This window comes from Eretmochelys imbricata, chromosome 2 (assembly GCF_965152235.1).
Source record: "Eretmochelys imbricata isolate rEreImb1 chromosome 2, rEreImb1.hap1, whole genome shotgun sequence".
NCBI classification, from domain to species: Eukaryota; Metazoa; Chordata; order Testudines; family Cheloniidae; genus Eretmochelys; species Eretmochelys imbricata.
The window spans coordinates 221,180,672-221,200,412 of record NC_135573.1 but is presented as its reverse complement, the minus strand read 5'-3'; the positions used below and the strand labels follow the sequence as shown (position 1 = coordinate 221,200,412).

The window sequence follows — 19,741 nt, the reverse complement described above, 5'->3', positions numbered from 1 at the left end:
GGAGAGAATTTCATCCTGCGAGAAGGGCAATTACTTCACTCAGGAGCAGATTCACTTTCCCCTCCACCCCCAGCAAATCCTTGGTGCCCATTCTGGCTACTTGGCACAGGGTGGGATGGGGGACACGACAATTTAGCCCTCAGGATATAAAAATAGACACAAAAGTAATAAGGCCGACATTATTCTTTAGAGCCTGATCTTGCACCAAAGTATGACGTTTACAACAGGGGTCAGTGGGAAGATGATTGAGCTCCTGGTGTCTAATCCAAAGTTTATTGAAAACAGTGGGAGTTTTTCAGGCCTTAAAGCATACATTTAAAGGACTGACAAAAGCAGTTGCTTCACAAAGGTGACCTTCTAATAAAGGTCATTAGTACATCATTCTAAAGTTAGTTTTACGCAACGTTTGTGGCAGTGTCACGGGGTAAGTATACCCCGTCATGGGGTGTTGGGTCATGTGTGGTCAAAAGAAAGGGAAGACGCTGTACCGCAGCCGGTTAGGGCCTATGCTGATGACCCTTACTATAAAACGTAGTACAGCCTAGTGGCCAGAGTCAATAGAGCGGCCCTTTCGCTCTGGGCAGTGTGGCCTAATGGCCGGAGTCAATAAAGTCACACACCTCTGTGGGATTGTGTGGCCTATTGGCCCATTGGGAAAGTGGGGCACCACTCACGGGTGTGTGGCACCCAGGGTAGGGGGACTTGGGCCCTCCCTGCTCCTCCAAGCCCCAGCCCAGGGCTCTGGCAGTGGTGGGGTTACTCACCATCGAGTATCCTCCCGAAACACACTGACTGGTTCCCTGGTTCACCCACCAGAGCAAAGTCTAAGTCCCTTGGGCTGCTTCCTTCCCTGCCTTTGCCAGTGATGGTCCATGAGGTCTCTGGGGTCCTCAGGCAGCGTAGCTCCTGATGGCATGGCCTCCTCTCTGGGTTCATCAGGCAACCTGGAATCTGTCTGGTGCTTTGCGTGTCTTGGCTCTGGGCCTGTAGCAGCTCCTTTGAGAGAACCTGCAGTCTGTATCCTCTCTCTTCAGCAGCCTGCCCACACTGAGCTGAGCTGCTTCCTTTTATATCTTGGCTCCAGGCTGAGCATGCCCAGCAGAGGTGAAGGGGCGTGGCTTCCTCAGCCTGCAATGCACAATTAACCCTTGCGAGGCCAGGGTGGGGTAGGTACACCCTGTCACAGGGATATTTTGAGGTGGTCTCTTAAAATGGGAAGTTGTCTAACAAAGATTCTTTTCCATATTACACCGTAGTACTAAGGATCAATGCTTATATAACTATACATTTACAATAATATCAAATATCATTTTTGATGCAATCAAATAACATTTTTCAGTAAACAGAAAAAATGTTTAATTCTGACCATTTTTCTCAGTTTCCATAACTTTATTTTATTTTTCAACAGAGTCAAAATGTCAGACAAAAGTGACTTAAAAGCTGAGCTCGAGCGCAAAAAACAGCGCTTAGCACAAATAAGAGAGGAGAAGAAACGGAAGGAAGAAGAAAGGAAAAAGAAAGAGGTAAATATGCACAAACTCATTAAGATGTCAGAAGCCTACAGAAAGGTCCAAGGTTTAGCTTCCAAATATGGTTTACATAGGGCAGGTGTCATGTAGGAAGTGATCCTCATAATCACAGCAGCTTTAAGCCTAAAATAAAAATGTTTACGTTCAGCCACAAAAGTTTGAAATAAAAATCACCTTCCGAATACACAGATTGTCAACAGAGAACAGTTCGGACAATATGATGTGCATGTGTATGTAGAAAAGAATAAGATTTGCCCCAATGCTTTCTTCTGGGAATTCCTTTAGCGGGGAGAGAGGGGTTCATTTTTTTTTGACCCATTACAACCTAAATAAGTGGTTTGGGGGTTTTTTTGTTTTGTTTTTTTACTCTTAACACTGGCTTGATTGCTGGCTAAGGTAACAGATTTACAGTGATGATTCTCCACTAAAGTAAACATAACTGCAATTGCATTTTAGCCTCCTGGCATCAGTGCGTCTTTCAGCTCTATTCAAGTTTGATTGACATATTAGTTTATTTGTCCTTGACAATATGCATTAGGTTTTTCATTAAGGGTTTTGTACTTCTTTTTATTCAGTCACTTAGTGAAATAGAGGTGAGAATTGACAGGGAAAGGATATTCATTTTCATGCAAAGTCAAAGAAGCATTACGTGATTATGTTTCTTTTCCTTTAAATGTCAACACTTACTGTAGTTTAAAGCACCTGTTATCCCTTACTTATAACTGGTTTCCTTTTAAACTGACACCTTAATATCGTTCATGTGTTTCGTAGAATTACTATGGAATCTGATGCGATACAAGAAATCAAAGTTCCAATTCATGTTGTCTCTCTTAATATTTTTTCATTTTATACAGTTTAGTACAAATAAACAGTCCATAAAGTCAGTTTGGGAGAGGAAAGGAAGAAGAGCCACATTACTCCACTTCATAAAATGTTTTAAATACAGTGTATTAATTAACAGCCAGTTAAGAGAGACATGGGGAAAGAAGGAAGCGAAGCCAATGGATTGTATGTCTTCTTGCAGACATCAGGAACCAGGAGGTTTCAAAGCCACACCTCTTGCCTCTCTCCCGCTCTTTCCGTCCCTGCCCTAGTGAGGCTTGTGTGTGTGTGTTTGTAGGGGGGCATTCCATGGACTCTATCTCAGATCTTGAAGAGTTATGAACACTTGTTCCCCTTTCTATTGTTTTTTCCCCATGGAAGGAGAACATTTAGCCTCACGTGGGCCCTATTCCTGGAGCATTGCCGTCAGTGGAAGTTTTCCCATTGAATTCAGTAGGAACAGAATCACGGCCGTATTTATTTATTACTTTCAAGTGTGTCCGGGTCAGTACATATTTTAGCTAAGGACTTGTCTATAGTAGAAACTTGCATCAGCGCAGCTACACTGATGAAGCTGTGCTGCTCTAGTGCTTCTGGTGAAGATGCTTTAAGCCGACAGGAGAGAGCTCTCTTGTTGGCTTAATAAACTCCACCTCTATGGGAGGCAGTAGCTATGTTGGTGGGAGAAGCTCTCCTGCTGACGTAGCACTGTCCACACCAGCGCTTAGGTTGGTGTAACTATGTTGCTCAGGGGTGTGGATTATTCACATTCCTGAGCAACATAGTTATACTGAAGTCATTCTGTAGTGTAGACCAGGGCTAATTCAGTTTGACTGTCTCTACTTGTAACCTGTCAGCCTTCTTATGCAGAATCAAGGTCAAAGGTCTCTCTTAACCTCCCAACATTCTACAGTACAATGGCATCTGACAAGTAATAGGGAAAAGATTTGAATCATAGTTTAAGAAATATTCCACATAAATTTGTACTGGTTCCTGCAACATCCTTTTGGCTCAATCCAATCTCAAACACTGGCAAAGTCCTCCTGTTATAAATCCAGTATAAATGAGCTGCCCAAGTGTATCTTCATGGCTGTCACAGTACTCCATAATAGCCCAGGAACCATGGTGCATATATGTTCTCCTCCCACTTAATCAAGAAGCCTCTTTTTATGTCATTCAAGCTAATTGTTTATTATCTTTAATTCAGGCTGATCAGCAGCAAAAGAAAGAGCCAGTTCAGGAAGATTCGGATCTAGATCGCAAAAGAAGGGAGACAGAGGCTTTATTACAGAGCATTGGTATATCCCCAGAACCACCTCTAGGTACTTAGATGAGCACGTTGTAAACATGTGGCTATTACACAATTAATGCATTCTTTTTATTAAAAGCATGCTTTGCTTTTGTGTTATTTGGCTGTATCAGTGAAGTGAACTCTTCTGCTTGGAAACCGTTCATATCATATCTCTCATATATGCCAGTTCATAGCATTTCCAGCACTTGCCATTGCAGACCATCAGCTTTATTTCTGAGAGGACTCCTCATAAACACAATTCTAAACCATGTTTGATTTCTTTGGTTGCTTCTCTGTTTATATTCTCTCCTATCTTTCCACCCAATGATATTAATATTATATTTCATGAGTACCAATTATTGGACATAAATACAATTTTATCATTTTTACACTCAAAGAAGGAAAATATCTGTGGAAGAAATATCTTCTTATTATGTGAAATAATTTTAAACAAGCAAAACTGAAGAGAATTAAAAAGAAAAATATTCAAATTTTAACAGACTTATGGTCAAATCATTATTTTAGATTGTTTTATATAGTTTATTTGTTGCTTTGATTGCTTTACTGGTTTTGGTTGTTTAGTTCTTAAACCCTAGATTCCTCACCTTAAATACACATGAGATGATTTTATAATATAGGTTTCATTATCAAATCTATTTATGTTACCATGTCTTGCATGCAGTGTTTTATTCTGTGTGTTGCTCAATGTGTGAGCCCAAATGTGAGAAATTATTTTGCCTGTTTTTCATTTGTTTCTCTCTCCCTCTCATTCAAAAGTGTCTTAAATATCCTGGATGAAATCATGTCCCCATTGAAATTAAGGAGAAGGAGTTTTCCCATTTATTTCAATGGGGCTAGGATTCCACCCCTTATACTGCTGCCTGCAATATTCAGGAACACCCAAAAGCTCAACAAAGCATTCAGGCCCTGATTCAGGAAAGCACTTAAGCACATTCTTATGTGCTGTCCTGAATAGGGGGGCTCTTCTGACCTGTGGCCTCAGTTCCTAAATGAAAGCAACTAAAACTTAGATTTGTGTCCCTATTTTAATAAATTATGATGCTGTAATTCCAGCAATGAGGTATCAGATCCTGAAAGAATTGTCTGACAATTAATTGTTAGGTTATTTTAACTTATCAGAAAATGCATTTTGTACATTATATAGAGATATTATAATATCAAATTAACAGTAATTTTAATAGAGAAAAATCACAAAATATAAATATGTATCTACTAAGGAGCCCCAAAATTATTATGTCCTGTCTATTGCACATAGAGTCATAGAGTTTAAGGCCAGAAGGGACCACCAGATCATCTACTCTCACCCCCTGTATATCACAGGCCACTAGCACCACCCAGCAACCGCACACTAAACCCAACAACCAAACACACATAAAACCATTGCAGAGTAGTTCAACTTCCTATTCTGAATTAATAATTTGCACTATGACACTATCCAGAGAACCTTAATTTAACATATAAAATTATTAATTCTTGTTAATTAGCATTTATTAATTAATTAATTCTTGTTAATAGCATTTCCTTTCCCCCCAAATAAATTGGCAATCAAAATCTCTTCACAAGCCCCCTCAATGAAAAATTTCTGGAAGAATACACCATGAAACCAATTATATGACTGAGATACATCAATGATATTTTCATCCTCTGGACAAATGACCTAAACTCCCTCATAGATTTCCACCACAACTTCAACTATCACCACCCATCCATTAAACTCTTTCTAGGACACTCCCACACCAGCATCAGCTTCCTGGACACCATGATTAGCTTCAACAATGGACTCTAACAGACACCTATTATACAATAAACCCACAGATCATCACGCTCACTTCCACAGATCCAGTAACAACCCCAGACACACCAAGAAATTTGTTATCTGCTGCCAGTCACTCAGATACCACAGAATATGCTCCAGAGAGAAAGTCTGGGGTAGACCTTAAGACACTCAAAACTGCCTTCAGCAAACAAGGACATTCCACCAGAGAAGTAGGTCACATAATGTATTGGGCCACTGAAATATCCTGGGAGAACCTGCTTCACCACAGGGGAAACCCCCTCCCCCACCACCACCACCGACCTTACACCCATAGATGTCACCTACAACCAGTGATGAGCTGCCAAAATCTTAACCACGGGTTCCCTCCTCACCCCACGAGGGGTCATTGCCCACCCCTGCCCCCTGGGACTCCTGCCCCATCCAACCCCCCCGCGTTCCTTGACACCCCCCTCAGGACCCTTGCCCCATCCACCCCCCTCCCCTGTCCCCTGACTGCCCCCAGAACTGGGCAGGAAGGTCTTGTGGGCCACCGTAGTGCGTGCCCACCCCACCCCTAAGAGCCAGAGGCACCTGCCGGGCGGCGAGGTGGGGAGTCCCGGCGGTGCTTACCTGGGGCAGCTCCCAGGAAGCATCCAGCAGGTTCCTCTGGCTCCTAGGGATGGGGGAGCGTAGCTAGGGGGGGAGCAGGAGGAGCGGCCGCTCCCCCACTGATCACATCAAAAGTGGCGCCTTAGGTGCTGGCTCCTTGGGTGCTCCGGGGCTGGAGCACCCATGGGGAAAATTTGGTGGGTGCAGAGCACCCATCGGCAGCTCCCCACCCTGCGCCCAGCCCCAGCTCACCTCCTCTCCACCTCCGCGTCCTCCCCTGAATGCACCGCCCCGCTCTGCTTCTCCGCGCCCCCCCGGCTTCCCACGAATCAGCTGTTCGGTGGGAAGCCGGGGAGGGCTGAGAAGCAGGCATGGTTTCCTGCTCAAGCCGAGGGTGGCGGAGGTGAGCTGGGGCGGAGAGCGGTTCCCCTGCGCCCCCCCGGGGTTACCTGCTGCGGTGCGGTGGCCCTCCTCATGCCCCCCCGCCCCAGCTCACCTCCACCTCCCTGGGCCTGAGTGGGAAGCCGCCGCCTGCTTCTCAGCCTGCCTCGGCTTCCCGCATGAACAGCTGTTTTGCAGGAAGCCTGTGGGGGCAGAGAAGCAGAGCAGGGCGGCGCATTGAGGGGAGGAGGTGGAGCGGAGGTGAGGTGAGCTTGGGCTGGGGGTGGGTCGGGGAGCTGCCGGTGGGTGCTCTGCACCCACCAAATTTTCCCCTTGGGTGCTCCAGGGCTGGAGCACCCGTGGAGTCAGCGCCTAAGGCGCCACTTTTGGCCAGTTAAATTTAGAAGCCCTTTTAGAACCGGTTGTCCCTCACGGAACAACCGGTTCTAAAAGGGCTTCTAAATTTAACAACCGATTCTAGCGAACTGGTGCAAACTGGCTCCAGCTCATCACTGCCTACGACCCCACACTGGAACCCCTATGGGATATCAAACAATTACAACTCATACTTGATGGGGACCACACCCTGAAAAAAATCTTTCCTGACCCCCCGTTCTGGCCTTCAAACACTCCCCAACCTTGCTAAGCTCATCATCAGAAGACACCACAAACCAGGAGACACCACAGACCAGGAGGCACCAACTCAAAGTGGCACCAGATCCTGCCAGAACAACAGATGCAAAACCTGCAGACATATCTCTTCTGCTACTATGATCACTATCCCCACAATACACCTTTCAGAATCCACAGGTCCTACACATGCCTATCACAACATATGGTGTACCTCATCCAGTGCATCAAATGCCCCAACAACAACAATGTGGGTGAAACCAGACAATCACTATGCTCTCAAATGAACTCACACAAAAAAAATGATAAAAGAAAAAAACACCCTAACATCTCTGGGTGAACACTTTTCACAAAGTGATCACTCCATATCTGACCTCTTAGCCCTCACCCTCAAAGGAAACCTGCACAACACCTTCAAAAGACCAGACAGGGAGCTTAAAGTCATAACTCTGCTGGACACTAAAAACCACAGACTTAACAAAGCCACTGGTTTTATGGACCATTACAAGTTGTAACACACCATGCTGCCTGGTAACCTTCTATTGTCCTACAACAGATGAGAGTGGTCTCCTACAACACGTTGAACCCCTTGTGCTTAACAATCTGTCCCACCTTGTATTTAACTTGAACAGCCTCGTTTCCTTCCCCAGACTGAAGAAGATCTCTGTGCAGCTTGAAAGCTTGTCCTGTCCACCAACCGAAGTCGGTCCAATAAAAGATATTACCTCACCCACCTTGTCTCAATCAAAAGACATTAACAATTATAATCCTCTGCCTTTGGATATGCATACAATATCCAGCTCCCTCTGGGGTTTCCTGAAACTAAGGTTACAGCTACAGTTGGAGCTAGAGATGTGATCCCCAGCTTGTGCAGACATACACTAGCTCTCATCAATCTAGAGTGCTAGAAACAGTAATGTAGGTGGGGTAGTACGGGCAGTGGAGAGCAGTGACATGGGGCTAGCCATGACACGTACAAAACTGCCTGAACCCCCTGGGTACCTACTCGAGGTGGCTAATCTCTGCCATCGCTCCTGCTGCCTGTGCTGTCCTGGCTACAGTACTATTTTTAGCATGCTAGCTCAATGAGAGCTAGCCCAAGTATGTCTGTGTGAGCTGGGAACCACACCCCTAGCTCCATAGTGTCAACATACCGAAAGATGCAAAACCACTGCCTGCCTGTACCTGCCAAGGGGCTGTCATGAAAATGAATTCATTTTTCATACTGTAGTCATTTCTCTGCCAATCCTTAGTGAGAATATGTGTGAAATATTTGACCAAATGGAAAATCCAAGTGTCTTGACAGGTCTGTCATTATATATTACAGGGTATAACAAAATAGTTAAAAGTTTTACTCTGTTAAATGTAAAAGGAAAATGCACATGATTTAAACCAAATGGAAATATTTACTGTGCATTAAAGTCCTTCTGTGTTTTCTTCCATGTGGCTGCTTTCAAGGATATTTGCATTAAATCTGGAGTGGAGACATTTCTTTTTCTTTCTTTCTTTCTTTCTTTCTTTCTTATTAAAAAAGACTTTTTTTACTTTTTGTGTTTATTGTTTCTACAATTAAGAGCTTTAACGCTTATGAATTTGTTCCTTTCCTACTTAGTAAGAAAAACCTGTCTTTGCATATATATACATGAAATATACCAGTCCCTGAAAGTAAAGGAAAATACCTAAGGGTCTGATCAAATGCCCAGTGAAGTCCATGAAAGTCTTTCACTGACTTCAGTGGACGCTGGGATCAGGCCCCCAAACAGAAACAGTAACACTCTGCAACTGAAATTACCTAAAAACCCAACCCAACAATACATTCATATACATTCTCATTGCTTTTGGAAGAGGCTTTTTTACCTGGTTGGATTTCCCCATTCTGTTTTTACTTTGGATCTGATTTATACAAAGAAACTGCAGGTCACATTCAATAGATTTTAATTTAAATTAAAATGTAATTGCTTTATTGCCTCGTGCCATCTGATTTTAGCAGAAGAGTTCACTTAGATTTCTAACAAATAAACAAAAAGGTTTGATTTTTAAAAATCTTCTACAATTCAAATGTAAAATTAGCAAAAGAAACAGCAGTGTTGCTTTACTTCCACAGTATCCCTACGACCATAATGTATAGAATCACAGTTGGCTTTCAGACCTGTCTAAATTCATTACAATTTTAAAATTTCCAAAAATATTTAAAAATTCACTTGACTCTTTTCCTTTTCTTTTCCTTTCCTTTCCTTATTTGCTTTCACCATTTCAAACTCTCCTAATCATTTATCCACTATCATTTGGTTGATTGGTTTTGGTTTGTCTGACACTGCTCTTCATCAGTGCAGTCGCTGCATGTTTTAACATGGGATACCTGTTATTTTCATTATTTAGTCCCAACCCCTATGTCTCCCTCTTCGAAATCAGTGAGCACCCCCAGTGAAGCTGGCAGCCAGGATTCAGGAGATCTGGGACCAATAGGAAGGTAAGACAGACCTTCTAGAAAATGTTGAATGAAAGTATTTTTTTCACTCCCCACTTTTTAAAAGTTATTTAAACAACAACATTGTAGGTCCAATATATCCATTTGTTTCTGCATTCTCCACCATGTGTTACCATTCAATAAGGCTGGTGTCAGGTATGGAGTAAAGGTATGCAGCAGTCTGATCTTAAGTTATAGACATCAGAAACTAATGCAAGAAGCAGAAATCATATATATGTATATTTAATCTGCCCACTCAGAATGGAAACGTGGTGAGCACCAAGAACATAGAAAATCCTGCAAACCCCTACCCATGTGAGTAATCCTTATTCATATAGGTCAGTGGTTCCCAAACTTGTTCCGCCGCTTGTGCAGGGAAAGCCCCTGCTGGGCCAGGCCGGTTTGTTTACCTGCCGCGTCCGCAGGTTTGGCCGATCGCGGCTCCCAGTGGCCACGGTTCGCTGCTCTAGGCCAATGGGAGCTGTTGAAAGCGGCGCGGGCTAAGGGACATACTGGCCGCTGCTTCCAGCAGCTCCCATTGGCCTGGAGCAGCGAACCGCGGCCAGTGGGAGCCACAATCAGCCAAAACTGCAGATGCGGCAGGTAAACAAACCGGCCTGGCCCGGCAGGGGCTTTCCCTGCACAAACGGCGGGAAACACTGATATAGGTATACCCCCTATTGGCCACATCATTCCACGTATAGCACCTGTCTATCTTAAGTTTTTGTTCTGCTGTCCAGCACAATGCACAGTAGTAAAAGTGTGTATGTAAGAGAGGGATGGGGAATAACTTACTTAGAAACACCTGGGAACACATAAGAGTGCTTTATTAATGTTCCTCTCTGCAAAACTGTGGCTATCAAATAGCTGTGTGTGTGGAATGGGAGGAAAGTGCTTCATCAATGTGAAAGGGGATATGGCTATGTCAATAAGAGACGGGCCCCAAGGCCACCCGGAAATGCCCTTGTTGCATCTTGAATGTATCACTGATATTGGGAAATGATATGACAGCACCATGGTGTTTCCCAGGGCATCCTGAGTATAATGGAGACAGCCGTGGTCCTGGCTTGAAACCAGAAGAGATACAAATTTCTGTGCCATATTTCAGGGACAGAAAGCACAGGTGAATAATGAATCTTCTAGTGACTGCACTGAGGAGGGGTGAAGCACTCTGTGACTGTTCCAGGCATCCACAGGAGGGTGTGTTATCCAAACCTCCATGAACTCCCGGGAAACAGCCTGCGAAGCTACACTGACCACTCTATAGTTTGGAATTGCCCGTCAGGGTGACCATACCCAGCCATACCTGTACATTCATAGACACTATTGACCCTGGGCTTCAGGTGGCTTCATTTACCAGGTTCCAAGACAATGGAGAACTCATTTTTCCTTCCCTTGGCCTGCACTACAATTGCTATATTATCCTTGCAAGAAATGATATAAAAGGAAGTTAAATAAGCCATTATCCATAAATAAGCAACATTTCTGCTGGCATGACACAGCTAGTACTCATGCTAAACACACCTTGTACGCAGAAAGATCATATTCTTGATGCTGAAAATGTATAGTTTCCTTACTTAACCTAATGAGCTCTCTTTGCAGTGCCACTGTGGTATTTGGGCTACATAGACACTGAGGAAATGCACCCATCGCCTTCCCCCCATTCCAGAAATGCGGCATGCAATTTAAAAGCAGTGGAGTTAATTAAGTAGCAGCCCGTTAGTATGAATAAGGCAGTTCAAAAACTGGAAAAGAATGTAATGCCAAATTCATACACAGCCGACCCTAATCTGTCAAAACCCCTTGGATATGAGAGGAAACGGCAAATATGTGCAAGAAGCATACAGGCTGCTATTCACAATGACAGTGTTCCCTACAAAATGCCCCTGTGGCAATGCTAGCTTGGGATTCAATATGTAATGTCACAAAACTTCCTCTGGATCATTTGAGCTCAGCCAACAAGGGCAATATGATCTTTCCATCAACCCCGCGACCACTTGATTCAGAGTATGCAGATGCTAGAGGAAAATGTTGAAGCAGTTCTGAATTCATCCCATTAAAAAATAATCATGTACTTGCTTATGGGGTGACCCACACTTGTGCCATTGATTCAGCCACAAGTATAGTTAGCGAGCTGTAATTTCACCCTTAATGGTGTCCAGGAGCCAGTGGATTCCAGCATGAATATCTGCACTCCTCCACTGTGTGTTGTGCGGCAGGGGAGATCTCAGTACACCTGATCACTGTGTACAACTGAGCAGGAGGAGAGGGGTGTGGCAATACTTCTTGAACCCCACACCACTATTTTGACAGATGATTTCTGGTTGAAATCCCCAATGTAAGTGGTTCCCCTATGTCAGGAACGCCACTGCTTCTAGGCTTGTTTGCCAAGCAATCCCATGAGCCTGGCCGGGCCCAGTAAACCCACATGAGAACCTGAAGACGTGAAGACCTGGTCTACCTGGTCTACACTAGGATTTTACATCAGTATAGCTACATCTCTCAGGGGTGTGAAAAAATCCACCCCCCTGAGAGATTTAGCCATACTGACCTAACCACCAGTGTAGACAGTGCTAGGTCGATGGAAAGATTCTTCTGCTGACCTGGGGAGGTGGGTTGCCTGCACCAGTGGGTGAATATCTACCCTTGGCATAGGTAGTGTCTACACTGAAGTGCTGCAGCAGTGCTGCTGTGCCGGTGCCACTGTAACATTTTAGTGTGGACAAGCCCTACTAGGCTAGACTCCTGCTCTATACACTAGATTGCACTGTCTACACCTTGGCGTGTGACACCCTACTATGAGCTTTAATTTATAATAGATACAGGCTTGCTACATCAATATATTGTACATTGATGCTGACAGTGGTTCATGTGCTGGTGTCGGCATGCTTAATCCATTGATTACACCTTTGCATGTGGAGGGAGCTGTCTGTCACAATATGGCTTACACAAGCACTTGCATCATTGTCAACAATAGTTTCATCTGTTGTTGACAGTCAAAACAGATTTCAGAGTGGTAGCCGTGTTAGTCTGTATCAGCAAAAACAACGAGGAGTCCTTGTGGTACCTTAGAGACTAACAAATTTATTTGGGCATAAGCTTTCGTGGGCTAGAACCCACTTCATCAGATGCATGGAGTGGAAAATACAGTAGCAGGTATATATATACATAGTAAATGAAAAGATGGGAGTTGCCTTACCAAGTGGGGGGTCAGTCTAACAAGACAATTCAATTAACAGTAGAATACCAAGGGAGGAAAAATCACTTTTGTAGTGGTAATGAGGGTGGCCCATTTCAAACGGTTGACAAGAAAGAAGGTATGAGTAACAGTAGGGGGAAATTAGTATGGTAAAATTAGGTTTTGTAATGATCCATCCACTCCCAGTCTTTATTCAGACCTAATTTGATGGTGTCCAGTTTGCAAATTAATTCCAGTTCTGCAGTTTCACGTTGGAGTCTGTTTTTGAAGTTTTTTTTGTTAAGAATTTCCACTTTTAAGTCTGTTATTGAGTGACCAGGGAGATTGAAGTGTTCTCCGACTAATTTTTGAATGTTTTAATTCCTGATGTCAGATTTGCGTCCATTTATTCTTTTATGTAGAGACTGTCTGGTTTGGCCAATGTACATGGCAGAGGGGCATTGCTGGCACATGATGGCATTTATCACATTGGTAGATGTGCAGGTGAATGAGCCCCGGATGTGTGGCTGATGTGGTTAGGTCCTATGGTGGTGTCCCTTGAATAGATATGCGGACAGAGTTGGCACCACGGTTTGTTGCAGGGTTTGGTTCCTGGGTTAGTGTTTTTGTTGTGTGGTGTGTGGTTGCTGGAGAGTATTTGCTTCAGGTTGCGGGGCTGTCTGTAAGCAAGGACTGGCCTGTCTCCCAAGATCTGTGAGAGTGAGGGATCACCCTTCAGGATAGGTTATAGATCCTTGATGATGCGCTGGAGAGGTTTTAGTTGGGGGCTGTAGGTGACGGCTAGTTGCATTCTGTTACTTTCTTTGTTGGGCCTGTCCTGTAGTACCTGACTTCTGGGAACCCTTCTGGCTCTGTCAATCTGTTTCTTAACTTCAGCAGGTGGGTACTGTAGTTTTCAGAACGCTTGATAGAGATCCTGTAGGTGTTTGTCTCTGACTGAGGGATTGGAGCAAATGCAGTTGTATCTTAGAGCTTGGCTGTAGACAATGGATCATGTGATGTGGTTTGGATGTAGGTATGTAGTAAGTGTAGTGGTCAGTAGGTTTCCGGGTATAGGGTGCTGTTTACGTGACCATCGCTTATTAGCACTGTAGTGTTCAGGAAGTGGATCTCTTGTGTGGACTGGTCCAGGCTGAGGTTGATGGTGGGGTGGAAATTGTTGAAATCCTGGTGGAATTCCTCAAGGGCCTCCTTCCCATGGGTCCAGATGATGAAGATGTCATCAATGTAGCACAAGTAGAATAGGAGCATTAGGGGATGAGAGCTGAGGAAGCGTTGTTCTAAGTCAGCCATAAAAATGTTGGCATACTGTGGGGCCATGTGGGTACCCATAACAGTCCTGCTGACTTGAAGGTATAAATTGTCCCCAAATCTGAAATAGTTGTGGGTGAGGACAAAGTCACAAAGTTCAGGTTTGCCGTGACATTATCGGGAATACTGTTCCTGACGGCTTGTAGTCCATCTTTGTGTGGGATGTTAGTGTAAAGAGCTTCTACAGCCATAGGGGCTAGGATGGTGTTTTCTGGAAGATCACCAAAGGATTGTAGTTTCCTCGGGAAGTCAGTGAGGTCTCTAAGATAGCTGGGAGTGCTGGTAAACAGATTGTGTTAGTGTCAAGGCTACAACGTCATGGAGCACTGCTGTCTTTCGCCCATACTTCCTCAATGCTTTCAGCCTATTGGAGTGTCTCAAAATTAGGCTATACATTTGAAGGCATTTTCTGGATTGCTGCGAGTATACCATGTATTCTCTGTTAAACCCAGCCCTGGGTTTGTGGTCTGCCGATGGGTCTGCCATCATGTCTGATTACTAGAGGGTTTGAGTTCTGTGCCAGAAATGGCAGTTGTGTTTTATGTGCATTGTCCATTTCTGATATTATGATCTCTATAGCGTCCTGCTGAATCTGGGATCTGCTGATGATTTTTCATGGCAGCTAGTCTCTGCTCACTGAGCGGTTATAAACATCAGGCACTACTCTTCCTCCTTTTATTTTACTCTCCATGGTGGTGATGCACTTTTACCCATATTGCCATCTGTCTCAGAAGCAATATGGTATTTAGTGCTGTCTCGCAAGAACCACCCCCGCCCCCAGTTCCTTGGAAAGCTGGACAACAATGGGTAAATTGCAGACTGGATAATTTAGACGAGTGAGGGGGCAGTTCCTGCAATGCTAATGCCTCAACCACAAATGGGTGTTCTATTACAACTAGTCGTTTTTGATGATGTTGCTAACACTACTGCAAGCATGGGTGGCCAGTGACCTGGCTGTTGGGGAAGCCTAGCCCCTGGCACCTCCCCTTGTGCCCGAGGCCCTGCTCCTCCCAGTCTGCCCTCCCTCCCCCGCAGGAGCCTACAGCAGCCACCAGCCCAGTGCCGGGAGGCCGGGCAGCACGGCCGGAGTGCCCTCAGCCCCAGTACTCCAGGAGGCCAGCTCCAGAGCGCCGGGCATTACAGCTCCAGTGCCTCCAGCCCTGGAGTGCCAGGTGGCACGGTCTGAGCACCGGGCGGGCAGCACGGTCCCAGCCCAACTATGCCAAGTCCCTGCGGGAGGCAGGCTGACCAGCCCCAGCCAACCTGGGCCAGGTCAGAGCACCGAGAACTGCAAGAGGGAACCTGGGGGTGGGGTGTGGGCAGGGCCACGCACGGCCTCCCCCAGCCTACGATACCCACTGTCCATGACTGCAGGAATAACAAGCAAGTACAGACAAGCAGCAATCTTGCAGGTATTCTGACCACTAAATGCTGAAGCACTTGCCAAAGGAAGAACTTGCCATCAAAGCAGAGTCCCAAGGCATGGATTTTGCATCAGGAGGTGGGATATTTCTTCTGGGTGATGCAGTAATATTGAGGGGTGCATATTTATTACTGCAATCTCAAATTGGAATTTTCCATCAAAGCAGAGTCCCAAGGTATGGATTTTGCTTCAGGAGGTGGGCTATGTTCCAATTTGAGATTGCAGTGCTAAATGTATGACTACCTTCCTCTTGATACTTTACTGAGACTATTCAATCAGGTACTTGTAAAACATATTAATACTCACTGAGAACATTTGAGACAGATTATCTTGTCAAGGCACTTGACTACTATTGTGTCCAGGTCTGGTGTCCATAATTCAAGAAGTATGTTGATAAATTGGAGAGGGTTCAGAGAAGAGCCATGAGCCTGATTAAAGGATTGGAAAACACGCCTTATAGAGATAGACTGAAGGAGTTCAATATGTTTAGTTTAACAAAAGGAAGGGTAGGAGTGACTTAATCCCAGTCTATAAATGCTTACAACAGGGAAAATAAATTTGATTAAAGGGCTCTTCAATCTTGTAGATGAAGATAAAATTAGATCTAATGGCAAGACAAATTCAGACTAGAAATAAGGTGAACATTTTTAACAATGAGGGTAATTAACATTGGAACAGTTTACCAAGGGTTGTGGTGGAGTTTGTATCACTGGAATTTTTTAAATCAAGATTACACGTTTTTTCTAGAAGATATGCTCTAGTTCAAACAGGATTTAGTTCAAAAAAGTTTTGCGGCCTGTGTTCTTCAGGAGGGAAGACTAGATAACCTTAAAGGTTCCTTCTGGCTTTATAATCTATGAATCCCAAAGAGCTAGGACAGCTGGGCATCTTTGCTAGCTTGCAGCTCTCACACAGATCTGTTAAGAGCTGTGACCTAATAACATTAACACACTAGATGTTAAAAATCTCCTGCGTACTCCAAAGTATGTCAGTGACGAGTTCTGGACATACGTGCATACTAGTTAGGTAATTGGTGAGTAACTGGCCGTATTGTCTGCTGGCTTGCCTTAGATAAGTAGCATTCCAGCAAGTATTGCTTTACACTCACAGATTAATGGACTTTCATTTGCATTTTGTCATTGTGTCCCTTTTCTCCATGTGTCCCTTTCACCTGTGTAGTCCAATCGTGAGTAGTAACACTAAAGGGTACATTGGCAGGAGGGACCCGATGCTCTAATGTAGTGAGTGAATTAGTCTGACGTGGCAGCTGGCCTATCTGGAACACATTTTATTCAGCCTTGTAGCGTTATCCTGCAAGCACCGTTATCCTTGGACTAAGATAATGGCTAAAAAATGCTATGGTGTCATTAGGCTTATTAGGAGGGTATTTTAGGGAAGGGCTACAGATTGGTGTGGAACCAGGGAACCATAACTATCTGTTCAGCCAGTTTTTATGATTTTTTGCTGTGTGATCTTCAGGGTCATGTTGAAATTTGCCAAGGCATTTTCACTGGTGATGAAAGTACAGCTTTGAAGCAGCCTGACTTGCCTTGCAGAATATGACAGGAGGCAGTGAGTCTGAGCTGATGGTAGATAATGGTTCTAGAAATGACTGACATGGAGTCTTTTGTGGGCTTTCAGCTGGATAGAAGATCCAAATTAGATTTTTTGTGATGTATTGGCATTCATAGATTCATAGATATTTAGGTCAGAAGGGACCATTATGATCATCTAGTCTGACCTCCTGCACAACGCAAGCCACAGAATTTCACCCACCACTCCTACAAAAAAAAACCTCACACCTATATCTGTGCTATTGAAGTCCTCAAATTGTAGTTTAAAGACCTCAAGGAGCAGAGAATCCTCCAGCAAGTGACCCGTGCCCCATGCTACAGAGGAAGGCGAAAAACCTCCAGGGCCTCTTCCAATCTGCCCTGGAGGAAAATTCCTTCCCGACCCCAAATATGGCGATCAGCTAAACCCTGAGCATATGGGCAAGATTCATCAGCCAGATACTACAGAAAATTCTTTCCCAGGTAACTTGGATCTTACCCCATCTAAAACCCATCACAGGCCATTGGGCCTATTTACCATGAATATTTAATTACCAAAACCATGTTATCCCATCATACCATCTCCTCCATAAACTTATCGAGTTTAATCTTAAAGCAAGATAGATCTTTTGCCCCCACTACTTCCCTCGGAAGGCTATTCCAAAACTTCACTCCTCTGATGGTTAGAAACCTTCGTCTAATTTCTAATCTAAATTTCCTAGTGGCCAGTTTATATCCATTTGTTCTTGTGTCCACATTGGTACTGAGTTTAAATAATTCCTCTCCCTCTCTGGTATTTATCCCTCTGATATATTTATAGAGAGCAATCATATCTCCCCTCAGCCTTCTTTTAGTTAGGCTAAACAAGCCAAGCTCCCTGAGTCTCCTTTCATAAGACAAGTTTTCCATTCCTCGGATCATCCTAGTAGCCCTTCTCTGTACCTGTTCCAGTTTGAATTCATCCTTCTTAAACATGGGAGACCAGAACTGCACACAGTACTCCAGGTGAGGTCTCACCAGTGCCTTATATAACGGTACTAAAACCTCCTTATCCCTACTGGAAATACCTCTCCTGATGCATCCCAAGACGACATTAGCTTTTTTCACAGCCATATCACATTGGCAGCTCATAGTCATCCTATGATCAACCAATACTCCAAGGTCCTTTTCCTCCTCCGTTACTTCTAGTTGATGCGTCCCTAGCTTATAACTAAAATTCTTGTTATTAATCCCTAAATGCATGACCTTACACTTCTCACTATTAAATTTCATCCTATTCCTATTACTCCAGTTTACAAGGTCATCCAGATCCTCCTGTAGGGTATCCCTGTCCTTCTCTAAATTAGCAATACCTCCCAGCTTTGTATCATCTGCAAACTTTATTAGCACACTCCCACTTTTTGTGCCCAGGTCAGTAATAAAAAGATTAAATAAGATTGGTCCCAAAACCGATCCCTGAGGAACTCCACTGGTAACCTCCCTCCAACTTGACAGTTCACCTTTCAGTAGGACCCGTTGTAGTCTCCCCTTTAACCAATTCCCTATCCACCTTTCAATATTCCTATTGATGCCCATCTTATCCAATTTAACTAATAATTCCCCATGTGGCACCGTATCAAACGCCTTACTAAAATCTAAGTAAATTAGATCCACTGCGTTTCCTTTATCTAAAAAATCTGTTACTTTCTCAAAGAAGGAGATCAGGTTGGTTTGGCACGATCTACCTTTTGTAAAACCATGTTGTATTTTGTCCCAATTACCATTGACTTCAATGTCCTTAACTACCTTCTCCTTCAAAATTTTTTCCAAGACCTTGCATACTACAGATGTCAAACTAACAGGCCTATAATTACTTGGATCACTTTTTTTCCCTTTCTTAAAAATAGGAACTATGTTAGCAATCCTCCAATCATACGGTACAACCCCTGAGTTTACAGATTCATTAAAAATTCTTGCTAATGGGCTTGCAATTTCTTGTGCCAATTCTTTTAATATTCTTGGATGAAGATTATCTGGGCCCCCCGATTTAGTCCCATTAAGCTGTTTGAGTTTCGCTTCTACCTCAGATATGGTGATGTCTACCTCCATATCCTCATTCCCATTTATCATGCTACCATTATCCCTAAGATCCTCTTTAGTCTTATTAAAGACTGAGGCAAAGTATTTGTTTAGATATTGGGCCATGCCTAGATTATCCTTGACCTCCACTCCATCCTCAGTTTTTAGCGGTCCCACTTCTTCTTTCTTTGTTTTCTTCCTATTTATATGACTATAGAACCTTTTACTATTGGTTTTAATTCCCTTTGCAAGGTCCAACTCTACTTGACTTTTAGCCTGTCTCACTTTATCCCTACATATTCTGACCTCAATAAGGTAGCTTGCCTTACTGATCCCTCCCTTCTTCCACTCCCTATATGCTTTCTGCTTTTTCTTAATTACCTCTCTAAGATGCTTGCTCATCCAGCTTGGTCTACAACTCCTGCCTATGAATTTTTTCCCCTTTCTTGGGATGCAGGCTTCCGATAGCTTCTGCAGCTTTAATTTAAAATAATCCCAGGCCTCCTCTACCTTTAAACCCATAAATTCTTCAGTCCAATCCACTTCCCTAACTAATTTCCTTAATTTTTGAAAGTCAGCCCTTTTGAAATCAAAAACCTTAGTTGCAGATTTATTTTTGTTAATCCTTCCATTCAGTTTGAACTGAATTAGCTCATGATCACTTGAGCCAAGATTATCCCCTACAACCATT

At 43.8% G+C, this 19,741-nt stretch overlaps 1 protein-coding gene across 4 annotated transcripts in view; it reads left to right on the top strand.

Moving 5' to 3' along the window:
* The first annotated feature begins 1,415 nt into the window (after window positions 1-1,415).
* The window catches only part of DYNC1I1 (dynein cytoplasmic 1 intermediate chain 1), a 243,295-nt gene continuing 224,969 nt past the window's right edge, over window positions 1,416-19,741 (top strand). For 2 of the 4 annotated variants that reach the window (XM_077809396.1, XM_077809394.1), the window contains exons 1-3: window positions 1,416-1,523; window positions 3,559-3,673; window positions 9,419-9,509. In XM_077809396.1, coding sequence (XP_077665522.1) covers window positions 1,416-1,523; window positions 3,559-3,673; window positions 9,419-9,509 — 314 coding nt within the window. Of the gene's footprint in view, window positions 1,524-3,558; window positions 3,674-9,367; window positions 9,510-19,741 lie in introns of all 4 variants that reach the window. The other 2 variants (XM_077809395.1, XM_077809393.1) reach the window with 1 other exon arrangement.